Raw genomic sequence first — 13,817 nt, forward strand, 5'->3', positions numbered from 1 at the left:
GTCAGGTGGATGGTGTGAGGGGACGCAGGACTCAGACAGTGGGTGAGGGGATGGAGGAGGAGGGGCTGGAGGACAGCGGAGCCCCAGGGACCCGGGTGTCTCTGAGGAACTCCTGTTTCCCCCCAGAACAGCGTGGCCCTGGCCTCCATCCAGCTGCCGCCCAGTCTATTCTCGTCCCTCCCGGCTGCCCTGGCCCCCCCGGCCCCCCCAGACTGCACCCTGCAGCTGCTTGTCTTCCGAAACGGCCGTCTCTTCCGCAGCCACGGCAACACCTCCCGCCCTGGAGCCGCTGGGCTTGGCAAGAGGCGCGGCGTGGCCACCCCCGTCATCTCTGCGGGAACCAGTAAGGGCCTGCACCCCGCCCGCCCTCCCCTGCGCCCCCCGCGCCCTGCTGGAGGTGGCCGGGGGCGGTGGCCCTGCACCATTTCCTCGGGCGGTGCGGGGCAGGGATGTCCCGTGAAGGAATGGACTGGTGGAGAAAAGGCTCAGGAGACCTTGGGTTTCACAGCCCAGATTCGTCAGATTTCCAAAGGGCTATAACACGAACCCTCCACCCACCTGGGCCTCCTTCCGTCCCCCTTCGTCACCTGGTGCCAACTTCCCCCTCAGGGTGCCCTCCTGAATCCTCCCTTCATCCGGGCTTCCACTCCCTCCGCGTCACCTTCCACCTTCTCGTCCCGGACCCCAGAGTCCTCCCTTCCTGGGCATGTCGCCACGACTCATTTGGCACTTAGGTGGGCCACCACCTCCAGGTGCCTTTATTTTGATTCATCCTTGTGTCTCCCAGTTAGGCTGAGGCCCTGGGGGGCAGGCCCACACTTGGCATCTAACTCTATTCCCCAAGCCCAGCGCACGCCCTGACCGAGCCTGAGTGGACCCCCTCCCCTGTAGGTGGCTGCAGCGTGGGAAACCTGACTGAGCCGGTGGCCGTTTCGCTGCGGCATTGGGCTGAGGGGGCCGAGCCCGTGGCCGCTTGGTGGAGCCAGGAGGGGCCGGGGGGGCCCGGGGGCTGGAGCTCTGAGGGCTGCCAGCTCCGCTCCAGCCAGCCCCACGTCAGCTCCCTGCAGTGCCAGCACCTGGGCAACGTGGCCGTGCTCATGGTGAGGGTAGCGGGCACGGGGGTGGAGGGCAGGGGAACGCAGAAGGGGCGCCGGCGGGGGGTGACCAGGGGCACTCTGAGTACCTGGGGCCACAGAAATCCTGAAAAAACAGGCCTTATCGGGCCTCGTGATGGTCAGGACTCGCAGGGAAATAAATGGCCCTCTGGTCTACCCCATACCTCGTCATCTTTCAGAAGACAGGCAGGTCCTCAGGCCCTCTATCAGGTCATCCCTATAATAGCAGCCCCAGAGCAAAAAAAAAAAAGAGAGGTCCTGCCTCTACTCCCATATTGAGAGAGATGGATCAGAGACCACCCAGCCTGGTCTCCACATCCTGCACTCTCTGACACCCAGATCGTTAAAGTGAAAAAAAATCTGGGAACGTTTCTCCATCCTGGTCACCCTTCTCACTCACCCCTGTCCAGCCCCCGTGCCCGCACCACACTTCACAGCCCACTTTTCCAGATCCTGAGCAGGCGTGCAGCTGTATGATAGACAGAACCTGCCCCTCTTCCCTCCTCTCTGATTCTCGGGCTGGGAACCTGAAAAGTTCCCAGAAAGGCAGATCATTAACGCCACCTAGACCGACTTTCTAAGAGAGGGTGTCATGGTGCCTACATCTTTGCTACCCAGATGGACCAAAGGCCAAAGCTGGGGCCCAAAGCTGACTGGGCTTGGGAAGAGGAAAACTGGCCTGGGGGACCGGCCAGGACTCCACAGGGCGGCCTCTCAGCTCCCGGCTTCCCCTTACTCACTTCTCTCTGCTCTTTCCAGGAGCTGCGCGCCTTCCCCAGGGAGGTGGAGGGCTCAGGGGCAGGCCTGCACCCTGTTGTGTACCCCTGCACGGCCCTGCTGCTGCTCTGCCTCTTCTCCACCATCATCACCTACATCCTCCACCACAGGTGAGAGCTCCTGAGGGAAGGGAGGGCATGCCGGGTGTTACTAAGTACTGGCAAGGCGACAGTGGGTGTTCCTTTCCCAGGCTCTTGCCTAGCCTTTCCTTCAAAGGTTCTGCAGCTGGAAAATGCGTTTGGGGGTTAAGGTGTCCATCCCATTCACGCCCACGCGTGCATACAGATATCTGCCTTCTCCTCGTTGACTCTCCCAGTGACCTTGAGACCCCCATAGGCCTGACCTTGGGTTGGGCGGCCCATTTGTTAAAGACTGTTTCTGCGGCAGCTCCATCCATGTGTCCCGGAAGGGCTGGCACATGCTGCTGAACCTGTGCTTCCACATGGCCATGACCTCCGCCGTCTTTGCGGGAGGCATCACACTCACCAACTACCAGATGGTCTGCCAGGCGGTAAGCAGGAGAAGGGCTGGGGTGGGGGGTCTCCAGGATCGGAGACGGCAGCCTGGGGTACAGGAGGGAGGCGCGCGGGAGGAAGGGGGCTCCGCTCTTCGTGTCCAGCCTCATGGGCGAGGGGGGCATGAGAGTAGGGGAGGTAAGAAGCAGAGCAACTAAGGGACAGGACAAAGTGGAGAGTGGGATCCTGCGATGGAAGAGAGGTCAGGGATGAGCCAGGCAGCAATGACAGGGTCATGGAGAGTCCCTGGCACGGGGGAGAACCCTGGGCTGGAAGTAGAGAGGGTACTGTCAGGGACAGAACCCTGGGGAGGTTCTGGGTGGAGCTGGAGGCTGGGCACAAGGGAGGCACGGGAGAGCACTGCGGGGCTGAGGCTCTGGGACGGCCAGTTTCCCAGCCTCAGTGCCTTGACCCTATAGGTGGGCATCACCCTGCACTACTCTTCACTGTCCACACTGCTCTGGATGGGGGTGAAGGCCCGTGTCCTCCACAAGGAGCTTACCTGGAGGGCACCACCTCCACAAGAAGGGGATGCTGCCCTGCCTGCCCCCCGACCCATGCTCCGGTATGTCAGCTCTGGAGGGGGGAAGGGCTCAGGAGTCGGGGGAGGACACCAAAAGCTGTTCTCCCAGGGTGGATGCTGTCCCAGGGGTCCAAGGTCCTGGGAGATCACACTCCCAAGACAGAAGAGGTGGGGAGTTCCCCGGGGGTCCAGTGGTGAGGACTCAGTGCTTCCACTGCAGTGGGCCCGGGGTTCAATCCCTGGTCAGGGAACTAAGATCCCTCAGCCAAAAAAAAATAAAAGGCAGAAGAGGCAAGGCCCTGCGTGGCACTAGGTTGCCCAGTGCCATGGACGGGGGGCATCCTTGGGGTTTTCAGGCATGACAAGGCCAGGAAGGGAGCGACCTCAAAGGGCATTGGGCAGGGATCCTGGGAACCCAAGTGGCACCCCTGGCTTCTGCACTGTTTAGGGTGACAGAAAGCAATTCTGGCCACTGTCCCTTAGAACAGTCTTGGCCAAACCCCTTAGGGACCTACTGACCTGCCCTGGAGAGGCACTGCATCCCTGGCAAACAAACTCTGACATAATTTTTAGGGGAAAGAGGATAGGACAGAGACCCCAAGGTGAGGGTTCTGAGCACCTGGCCCCCTCCTTGTTCCCCAACTCTCTGACCCCCAAACCCATTCCTCTCCAGGTTCTATTTGATCGCGGGAGGGATCCCACTCATTATCTGTGGCATCACAGCCGCTGTCAACATCCACAACTACCGGGACCACAGCCCCTAGTGAGTGCACGGCCCGCCTGCCCCAAACCTCCCGCCCTGCCCCGGAGGCCTCGCCCTGCCCCGGAGGCCTCCTACTCCGACGCGGCGGCACCAAACACCCGCCCAGCCCGTCACCCAGCCCCAAGCCCTGCATGCTGACTGAGCCGCTTCCGCCTCTCCACTCACCATAGCCTCCCCTCCCGCCCACCCAGCCTCCGCGCCCCACCTCACGCATGCCGCCTGTGTCTCCCTCAGCTGCTGGCTAGTGTGGCGCCCCAGCCTAGGAGCCTTCTACATCCCCGTGGCTTTGATTCTGCTCATCACCTGGATCTATTTCCTGTGCGCGGCGCTGCGCTTACGGGGTCCTCTGGCACAGAGCCCAAAGGGGGGCACCAGCAGGGTCTCCCTGGAGCCAGGGGAGGAGCTGAGGGGTTCCACCAGGCTCAGGAGCAGCGGCCCCCTCCTGAGTGACTCGGGTTCCCTTCTAGCCGCTGGGAGCGCAGGGGTGGTGACGCCCGGGCCCCCGGAGGAGGGTGATGGTCTCTATTCTCCAGGAACCCAGCTGGGGGCGCTGGTGACCACGCATTTCCTCTACCTGGCCATGTGGGCCTGCGGGGCTCTGAGCGTGTCCCAGCGCTGGCTGCCCCGGGTGGTGTGCAGCTGTCTGTACGGGGTGGCGGCCTCCGCCCTGGGCCTCTTCGTCTTCACCCATCACTGTGCCAGGCGCAGGGACGTCAGGGCCTCCTGGCGCGCGTGCCGTCCCCCCGCCTCGGCCTCACGAGCCTCCCCGCGGGCCGCGCCCGCCGCCCCAGAGGACGGGTCCCCGGCGTTCGGAGAGGGGCCCGCGTCCCTCAAGTCGTCCCCGAGCGGCAGCAGCGGCCCCGCCCCGCCCCCGGGCCCCTGCAAGCTCACCAACCTGCAGCTGGCGCAGAGCCAGGCGTGCGAGGCGGGGGTGGCGGCCCGCGGGGAGGCGGAGCCCGAGACGCCGGGCCCCCGGGGGAGCCTCGGCCCGCGCCACCCGAACAACTCGCACCACGGCCGCCGGGGCCACAAGAGCCGGGCCAAGGGGCATCGCGCGGGCGAGGCCGGCGGCAGGAACCGGCTCAGGGCGCCGCGCGGGGGCGCGGCCGGGGCGGCCGAGTTGCCGTCGGGCGAGAGCGGCAGCCCGCACAACAGCCCGTCCGACAGCTACCCGGGCAGCAGCCGCAACAGCCCGGGCGCCGGACCCCGGCTCGAGGGCGAGAGCACGCTCACGCCGTCGGAGGGCAGCGACACGAGCGCCGCGCCGCTCCCCGAGGCCGGCCGGCCGGGCCAGCGCCGCGGCGCCGGCCGCGACCACCTCAAGGGCGGCGGGGGCGGCGCGCTGGAGAAGGAGAGCCAGCGCCGCTCGTACCCGCTCAACGCTGCCAGCCTGAACGGCGCCCCCAAGGGCGGCAAGTACGACGACGTCACCTTGAGCGGCGCCGAGGCGGCCGGCGGCGGCTGCATGAAGACGGGGCTCTGGAAGAGCGAGACCACCGTCTAGGCTGGGGGCGGGCGCCGCTTCAGGACGGGCGGGCCGCGTGCGCAGGAGACCCCGCTTCGGGGTCGATCGGTACGTCCCCAGGATTGAGGTAGAGGTGCCTCGCTGCGCCCGGGCTCGCCAGCTTTAGTCCCGGAGGATGGGGAAAGGACAGGCACAGGCCCGCCAACGCGAAGAGGGCCATCCCTCTGGGGTAGCGACAGACAATCCCCGAACCGCAGACGGGATACGTTTCCGTCCCAGCGCAGGCTGGTTTCGGCAGCCCCTGCCGTCCAGGCTCGGGGGAAAGGTCCTGTGGGGCTGCGGAGTGAGCAAGGGCGGCAGGGACAGCACAGCTCAGGCGGGCTTCTCCTAAGGTACTCCCCGCACCTCCCGCCCCGCTCACGGGCGGCCATCAGCCTTACCCGAAACACACGGGCGATGGGGGCCTGAGTAAGGTGTTCTCTCCTCACTGCCCTCCTCTGAATCAGTCACCCACCTGTGCCCAGATCCTAGGGCCTCTCCCCCACCCGGTTCTGGCTAACTAGGGAGCCAGCCTAGCAGATGAGCCAGGTGACCAGGACCAGTGGGAGGAAACAAGGCGCTGCTTTTCGGATCAGCTATGCAAAAGGAGAAGGTGGGGCGGGGTGAAAGGCAGCTGCAGGGATCAACCAGCCCTCTGGGAGGGGGGCAGGGGGAGAGGTGCACCATCAGGGCTGGAGGCCATTACCACAGGACTGGGACACACACCACACGGCAGGGCTCAGAGGTGGCGCTTCAGGACAAAGCCCAGGCCCTACACCTAAGAAGCTGCCTGACAGATGCCTGGAGATGATGTGAGGGAAGCAGTTAGTGCTTAGATCTGGGGCTGAAGCCAGTCCTGCCTTAAACCTAATCCTATAAAAAAACAAAAACAACAAAACGCTCTGAAGAGGGGCGCCACCGCCAGGCTGCAGGTGGTGCTGGAGAAGCACTTACTGTCCAGTCACAAGCCCATATCCCCAGTCTCGGCCCTCCACACCTAGGGACTGACAAAGCGCACTCCCTGCCACGTGAGGCCATAGAGGAGAACCGTTCCAATGACCTAATCTCCAGCTCCATATTAGGGAGAAACCTCCAAAACATCAAACCAGGTTCCTGCCTCCTGTAAGCCCAAGCCAAGTCCCCAGGGCAGTGGGGGGTGGGGGGCCTGCAGCTCACCTGGGGCCTGCACCTTCACTGCTTTTAAACACCAGCACGCATATTTCTCCCAACCTAAAAAGCAACCACCAGCCTTTGGTTACAGGATGCAGTGCGAGTGCAGGGCACCCTGGGCCTCACGAAGAGCCACAGGGAAACCCGGCCCAGTCTCCATATCACCCCAGCCTGGTCACCAAGGCAAGAGAAGACAGGGGCAGGGAGAAAACCCACGCGCCTTGGGATGCATCCTGTTATTTATGCTTGCTGCACAGACAATATTAGACAGAAAAAAAAAAGGCAAAAAAAAAAGCTTCGTATTATTCTTCCACTTACGCTGGCTGCTGTTTACGTACCCCGCCAATGCCTTAGCACTGGAGAGCTTTTTGCAATACGCTGGGGAAAGGGGAGGGAGGGGATGAAAAGTGCCAAAGAAAACATGTTTTTAAAAGCTCGGGTTTTATACAATAGAATGTTTTCTAGCAGATGCCTCTTGTTTTAATATATTAAAATTTTGCAAAGCCCTTTGAGCTATGAGCTTACTCCAGCCCCGGTCCTTTTGTTAGGAGGGAGAGGATCTCTGACACTGTACACACGAACCCACTAAGGCCTGTGAATGGACGCAGGGCCAAGGGCTGCCCAGTTCCAACCTCTGAGGGCTGATACCATCCGGAATGTGCACTGCTCCACACCAGCAGGGAGGCCCCGCCAGCCCTGCAGCTGCGGTGTATCCAATCTGAACCGAGAGCAGGAGAGCGCCTGGCACCTTCCCAACAGTCCAAGAGAAAGCCAGCCCACAGAACAGGAGTATGCGCGACCACTGTCCGGGACGAGGGATGGGACTCTCCAACCCAGGCGTCCCCGTGTTCCTTCTGACTTCGACTCTGGGACCTGGGGTCCAATAACTGCAGACCCCCTCTTGGGTCCCTTAAATGAGAAGGGAGATACCTAAAGACTTGTATACACTGATTTCTCTGGCTACATCAGGCCTGTTAGCAAGCCGCCGTCAGGTGGGGTTAAGCGCCCGCGCCCCCCGACCCCGCAGACCCCGGCTGTGCATCAGGGAGGGTTAGGGACACTCGTGGCAGCCTGTCTAGCGGCCTGGGCTCTCTGGAAGTCCCTAACTTCCTGAGGGGTACGCAAATACTGCTCGATCTCACTATCAGAAATGTTCTCATCTCCAGTGACTGTGGAGACAGGGGGTGTGGGACAGATCCGCTTTGGGGGCTTCAACATGCAGGGTGGGAGGAGGAGGGTGGGGCTCGCTGGCCGCTTCCCTGCGGGCAAATCTACGGAGACATCGCCCCGGTCCTCTTTTCCCCATCCTTGCCCCTGGCCCGGCCCCTGCAGTTCCTTCTCCCGGGCGTCCAGTGCGTCTGGCTCTGCTGTTCCGTCTCGAAAGGCCTTGCGTACCAACATGTGGCGGTGCTGGAGAAGGTCGCCGATGTGCGCGACCACAGACCGCTTGTCAAGCTTCAGGACCTGCAACCAGGCCAGCTGCTCGGCCAGCCGCAGCAGCACAGCCAGCAGCTCCTGCAGGCGGGAGGAAGCGGGGTAGGGCAGGTCCACGCTCGCCAATTTACAAAATCGGGCAAGGGAACACGTCAGCCGATCTGAAGGCCGCAGCGACTGCCAAGCCAGGAAAGTGGCAGCGGTGATGACAGGCAAGGGATGCCGCCCGGTCACCAGCCACGTCTCATCTGCCAGCTCCACCAACTGCAGCGTTCGCGATAGCATCTTCTCCTTGTCTTCCACGTACTTGGCTGGCACAGACGGGGAGGCTTCAAACAGTTTGAAGCTGAAATAACCAAAATGAGAGTCTGATCTCAATATCTCTGGGGGACTGCTCTTTCAAAGCGCGGAAGATGGGCAAGCTATGCTATCCTCCCGGGAACACTCAAGCCTGCTGGGCAGCAAGTTTATCCAGGTACCGAGAGAAGACAGGGTGAGTCTCCTGCTGAAGAGGTAAAGGGCAGGAGAATGCAGAAGGGAGCTAACATTTCTTGACAATGCCCCTCCCCCATCCCATCAGCCATCATTCTGAGGGCTTCACAAATGTTCTCCTTTAATCTACTCCACAGCCTGTCACGTACATTCAGAGTCACAAAACTTGCCCACAGTCATCCAGCTTGGACGTCACCAAGCTTCACACCCAAGACTGTTTCACACCGATAGTCTTTGCTTTCTACCATATTTGTCAGAAAAAAAGAACACAGCTACTCATTTTGAAAAAAAACAAAAAAACTGGCTTCTAACTCCAGCTCCCTCAGTTACTAATATCCTTTCAGCTCTAATCACACATGATCCTGTCGAGGCAGGGCTGCTCCATCTAGCCAAGTAGGCCACACACAACATGAGTGGTGGAACCCAGGAGCCCCGTGCCAAGGCCAACACCTTCCTTCCTACATCATTAGGGTGCTGTAAGGGCAAAGGGATTTGAAAATTATAAGATTCCAGAAATGTAAAACAGGATTAACCTGATTAGTGAGTGCTAGGCACAGGAAAGGGAGAAGACTTTTTTCTCCCACATCCTTGTAGATGGGCTTTGGTCAAAAACAGCCAGCCAGGGGTTTCCCTGGCGGCGCAGTGGTTGAGAGTAGGCCTGCCGATGCAGGGAACACGGGTTCGTGCCCCGGTCCGGGAGGATCCCACGTGCCGCAGAGCGGCTGGGCCCGTGAGCCATGGCCGCTGAGCCTGCGCGTCCAGAGCCTGTGCTCCGCGACAGGAGAGGCCACAGCAGTGAGGCCCGCGTACCGCAAAAAAAAAAAAAAAAATCCAGCCAGAGGTAAAAGGATTCAGGTCTAAACCCATTCCATCCCCGTGTCTCCCACTAGGCAGGTACCTGCTACAGTAGGTCTTCACCAGGTCCACCAAGCACAGAGATGGCACATCCAGCCCCAGGAGCTTCACCATCTGCAGGTAGGTGCCAGAAAACACATCCAAATCTGCATACAGCAGGGTGCAGATGGTTCCCATGGTCAGGGGCCAGTTATGCTGCCGGCAGGTGATTAAGACACAGCACCCGACCAACACCTCCTTCTTCTGCAGCCTGGCAGCACGGATGCCAGAGTGCTGGTATGCCTGTTGGTAGTAGGCAACTGCCGTGTCCTCAAACGTTGGTGGCAGCTGCAGAACTCGACAGAGGTCTCTCACTCGGCAGAGACCTAAGAAACCCACAGCAGGAGTTAGAGGGGCCCCAACAGCACCTTAAAAGGATCATACACCACGATCAAGTGGGATTTACCCCAGGGATGCAAGGATTTTTCAATATCTGCAAATCAATCGGTGTGATACACCACATCAACAAATTGAAAAATAAAAACCGTACGATCATCTCAATAGATGCAGAAAAAGCTTTTGATAAAATTCAACATCCATTTATGAGAAAAACTCTCCAGAAAGTGGGCATAGAGAGAACATACCTCAACATAATAAAGGCCATATATGACAAACCCACAGCTAACATCATACTCAATGGTGAAAAGCTGAAAGCATTTCCTCTAAGATCAGGAACAAGACAAGAATGCCCGCTCTCGCCATTTTTACTCTACAAAGTTTTGGAAGCCTTAGCCATAGCAGTCAGAGACAAAAAAGAAATAAAAGGAATCTAAATTGGAAAGGAAGAAGTAAAACTGTCACTGTTTGCAGATGACACGATACTGTACATAGAGGGGTCAAAGAAGCCACCATGCAGCTCCTAGCAATTTCTGTTCAACTCGCCTCAGATACCAGAGGCACAAATAATGGACCTTTCTACAATGACAAGAGAGACACTTGGTGAGGTCATTCAAAAGGCACAAAGACATTTATGAAAGGAAGTCACGCTTCAGTGCCCCATCTTCTGGAGGCTGGTTTGATCTGTGGCCAAGCCAAAGTTTGATCTGGGCTCCTTGAGTCTACCTCAGACATACCCCCCAAGCAAACCTAAACCTTCCACCTAACTGCCACCTGTCTTAGAACCATCTCCATCCTTTATTTCTAATTACCATTCTCTTCCACTCTACCTTACCCAGTAATGCTGAAAACAGGAAAGACAAGCAGATGGGCTAGACAGGGGTCCCCAACCCCCGGACCAACCACTACTGGTCCTCGGCCTGTTAGGACCCGGGTGGCACAGCAGGAAGTGAGCGGCAGGCGAGCCAGCGAAGCTTCATCTGCCACTCCCAGTCACTCGCATTACTACCTAAACCATCCCCCCGTGACCCAGTCCGTGGAAAAACTGTCTTCCACGAAACCGGTCCCTGGTGCCAAAAAGGTTGGGGACCACTGGGCTAGACCATCAGGGGAACTTTCTTTAAAGCCACTGTGTCATAAAAGGTTGATACTCACCTCGTTGCTGGCTGCGACTAACTTGTTCGTTTTCCCCTGTGCTTCGGGAATATGTCACTTCTGTAAGATAATGAACAAATAGCTTGTTTAGCCTCTATTCACCAAATCCCTGCCCTCCCGCCACACAAAACCGGGAAGCAGAATCCCGATCATCATGCACCCACTCCTCGTCTCACAGAAGGTGCCCATCTGTGCAAGTTAAAGGTCCACCTGGTTTTCCATGACCACAAGCAATACCAAATACACAGAGACTAAAAAGGACTAGGACTGCCCTAAAGCAGCTCCAAGTGTTCCAAATTTCCAGCTGTCCCTCCTGTACATCCAGTTCAGGCAATTCTCCTGCCTGCAGATTCTGAGAGCTGCATTGCATAGGGACTTGGAAGGCAAAGTAAAGAAAAAAAAAAAAATGCTTTTGCCAATTAGTGCTCAAAACTACTTCGGGATAACAGTATTTTCTGTATTCGTAAAGAATTGATCTATCAATACAATTCTTCGACCATGCCCAGACGAGGTAAACTGAGTGGAACTTTGTTTCTGTTTCATTTATTCAACGTCTGTTAATACCTACTACATATACCAGATGTGGTGCTAGAAAAACACAGATGAATGGCAGTCCCTGACCTTCTGCAGCTCGCTCGTCCACTTTAGGCTGTTTTCTCTCATATTTAAGGGTGCACGTGACAGGGAGAGGGCAAGAGATAAGAAGAATCTGACGTCAATCCCTCCACAGCCCCAGGCTGTACCCACGGCCCCGGAAAAGCCCGCAGAGGTACCTCGGAGGTTGCCCTCGTCAGTGAAGGTGGTAGTAAGGACTCCCTCGGTGACCACACAGCCGCAGTCGGAGCACACCAGCTGGTTCTGCGAATAGTGCGAGTCTTCCACGAGCTCAGTGGAGCCGCAATCGGGACACCGGCCTCCGCCCGGCATCTCACAACCCGTCCAAAGCCGAGGAGGCTTTCCGACACCCGCCCCTAACGTCGACAACAGCAACTGTGCAGAAACAGGAAGTAGGAGCGGAGCCTTGTAAGGTCTGCACCTTTCTCTTCCGGCCAGCGTAACCGCTGTATTATAGGTATTTCCTCCGCGGCTGCGCGGAACTTCCGGTCCGTTCCTCTTTGGCTCGGGTAGAAACGTGATCTAGGAGAGGAGGTTCCTGTTCTGGACTGTGTCTTCGGGTTCCCCGCAATCTGTAGTTACTTTGAGGTGGGCCCGACTGGGGATCGCATTTGAGTGAGCGTTCTACCTGCATGGACACGGATAACAGACAAGATATTGTTGCCATCCGCAAACAACTCTTCTTTCTAAAGCGCTAGGGGAATCGCAGATTCTCCATTTCTCTTTGGTGACGGATGTTGATTTTGGCCATAGTACAAAATCTGTGTCTAAAAGGGAGAGTAGTGTATCAAGAGAGCAGGAAATCGTGCTCTTTCCAGAGTGGCTTCCCCTCAGGCAAGTTGTTTCCTCTCTTTGCAGTCTATTTCCCTCCACTGTAGAATGAAGGAGTTGAATTAAAATCCAGAGTGGCAACCTCGGATGTTTTCAGAGGCTAGGCAAGGAATGTCTAAGGGAGTTGGAGAGAAAGAATATGCGGTGGTGAGACTCTTGGCAATCTGAAGGGCTCAAGCAGATTCGGATGTTTTTAAACCTGACCTTTAAGATGGTCCAAGATTCTAGCTCCAAAGTTCCTAGCATGGGATAGTATAGATAAAAGAATCTTGAGCAAAAGAGTGCCTCTAGCAAGCTTACACATGAGAGATTTTGTATGTCATGTTTGAATATAAATTAAACATGACCAAAGAGAGTGTGCTTTCTCATAAGTAAATCCTAATTGCACTCATCAAGAATACAGGTTTTGGGAATTCCCTGGTGGTCCAGTGGTTAGGACTCCATGCTTTCACTGACGAGGGCCTGGGTTCAATCCCTGGTTGGGGAAGTAAGATTCCACAAGCTGCATGGTGTGGCAAAACAAAACAAAACAAAAGGTTTTAACACTTGAAAGTTTTAGAATCAGTTGTGTCTGAAAAATAAGAAAATTGAGTTAAATGACAAAGAAACAAAGGCCAGTCCCTTCTGACTCCAAGACAACAGATGGAAGTCATCATAGCCAGTACTGAAATTAGGTGGGGAATTTCTGTTTCTCAGTCTGGTGGTGGAGAATTTCAGGCAGGTCCGGCATTAGCAGATCTTGCGAGCTGTTGTGGGCTCAATTTCAACTGTGCACAGGGACTTGGGGGTGAACGGTGAGCACTTCCCACTGAGAACAGAAAATGACTGGACAGCTCCTGCCCAGACTGAATTGAGGAAAAAGGGTGTCTTGTCAGCCCCTTAACAGATAGGGATGCTCCCTTGAGGATTAAGACACAGGTCACAGCTGTCTTCTTTAGAAGACCAATAAAGTATGCATCCTAGAGCTGAAAAGTTTTCAACAGAAAAACGGTACTTATTAGTATGAAGAGATGAGGCAACATAATGACCATGTACCCAGTGAGTCCTCAAACAGAGGATCTGAGCCTCAAAAATAAAGGGCTCTGAGCAGGCAGATTTATAGGTTCTTTTGAAAGAGCTACAACCAGTGGTCAGGTACAGAGGACTCTATGCCTTAAGAGACTGTGAGTTCTCTGGACCACAGTGCAGAACAAGAGCATCTCTGACCAAAATAAGATTGCCTCTTGTCTGTAATCCACGCAGCAGCCTTCTCTGCTTCAAATGCCACTTCTCTCTAATATACATTGGGGGAGAGGTGCTGTCCCTTTCAAGAATTGTCCGTTCAGGCCCTCTGGCTCACAAGTCCCTCCCCTCTGCTCACGGCTACTCCAAAGCCTCCCCTCCCTTCCTACTGCACAACAGAACTTCTGGCACCCTGGACCTCAGTGAACTGTCAGGATTCCAGGTATTAGCTGACCGGTGAACACAGAGCAGCCAGACTTCCATTTTTTCATTTTCCACATCAGCATCACATGAGATGGTTAATGGGCTATACTGAAGGGTTGAAGAACTGAATGTGATTATAATATAAATGAAAACATATTAGTGACATGGGAACTTTCATAAGATTCCCCTCACGGTCAAGAGGAAAGCATTAAAAACCAATCAAACCAAACAAAAACACCTTCAAAAGGTGTCAGCGCCTCTCCTCAAG

At 56.7% G+C, this 13,817-nt stretch overlaps 2 protein-coding genes across 4 annotated transcripts in view; one reads left to right on the forward strand and one right to left on the reverse strand.

Annotated features, from left to right (window-relative positions):
• Positions 1 to 5,773, forward strand: part of ADGRA2 (adhesion G protein-coupled receptor A2) — a 33,599-nt gene extending 27,826 nt beyond the window's left edge. For all 3 annotated transcript variants that reach the window (XM_033848764.2, XM_033848763.2, XM_073798555.1), the window contains 7 exons: positions 127 to 343; positions 892 to 1,100; positions 1,875 to 2,002; positions 2,280 to 2,403; positions 2,827 to 2,972; positions 3,604 to 3,693; positions 3,928 to 5,773. In XM_033848764.2, coding sequence (XP_033704655.1) covers positions 127 to 343; positions 892 to 1,100; positions 1,875 to 2,002; positions 2,280 to 2,403; positions 2,827 to 2,972; positions 3,604 to 3,693; positions 3,928 to 5,197 — 2,184 coding nt within the window. In that variant the 3' untranslated portion in view covers positions 5,198 to 5,773. The remainder of the gene's footprint in view (positions 1 to 126; positions 344 to 891; positions 1,101 to 1,874; positions 2,003 to 2,279; positions 2,404 to 2,826; positions 2,973 to 3,603; positions 3,694 to 3,927) is intronic.
• Positions 5,774 to 6,789: 1,016 nt separating this feature from the next.
• Positions 6,790 to 11,728, reverse strand: BRF2 (BRF2 general transcription factor IIIB subunit). Its single transcript, XM_019921579.3, has 4 exons — positions 11,452 to 11,728; positions 10,679 to 10,738; positions 9,192 to 9,513; positions 6,790 to 8,147 (listed from the first exon to the last, which is right to left on the reverse strand). The coding sequence occupies exons 1-4, from the start codon at positions 11,603 to 11,605 to the stop codon at positions 7,409 to 7,411; spliced, it is 1,275 nt and encodes a 424-aa protein (XP_019777138.1). The 5' UTR covers positions 11,606 to 11,728; the 3' UTR covers positions 6,790 to 7,408.
• Positions 11,729 to 13,817: the final 2,089 nt, after the last annotated feature.

The sequence above is a fragment of the Tursiops truncatus genome, chromosome 21 (assembly GCF_011762595.2).
Source record: "Tursiops truncatus isolate mTurTru1 chromosome 21, mTurTru1.mat.Y, whole genome shotgun sequence".
NCBI lineage: Eukaryota > Metazoa > Chordata > Mammalia > Artiodactyla > Delphinidae > Tursiops > Tursiops truncatus.

Excerpts from the sequence above, each read along its gene's own strand:
- BRF2 (XM_019921579.3), bottom strand. The coding sequence starts at position 11,605 with ATGCCGGGCGGAGGCCGGTGTCCCGATTGCGGCTCCACTGAGCTCGTG. Across the intron at positions 10,739-11,451 it reads TGACGAGGGCAACCTCCGAG|AAGTGACATATTCCCGAAGC; the intron begins GTACCTCTGCGG and ends ATTATCTTACAG. Across the intron at positions 8,148-9,191 it reads GTGAAGACCTACTGTAGCAG|CTTCAAACTGTTTGAAGCCT; the intron begins GTACCTGCCTAG and ends TGGTTATTTCAG.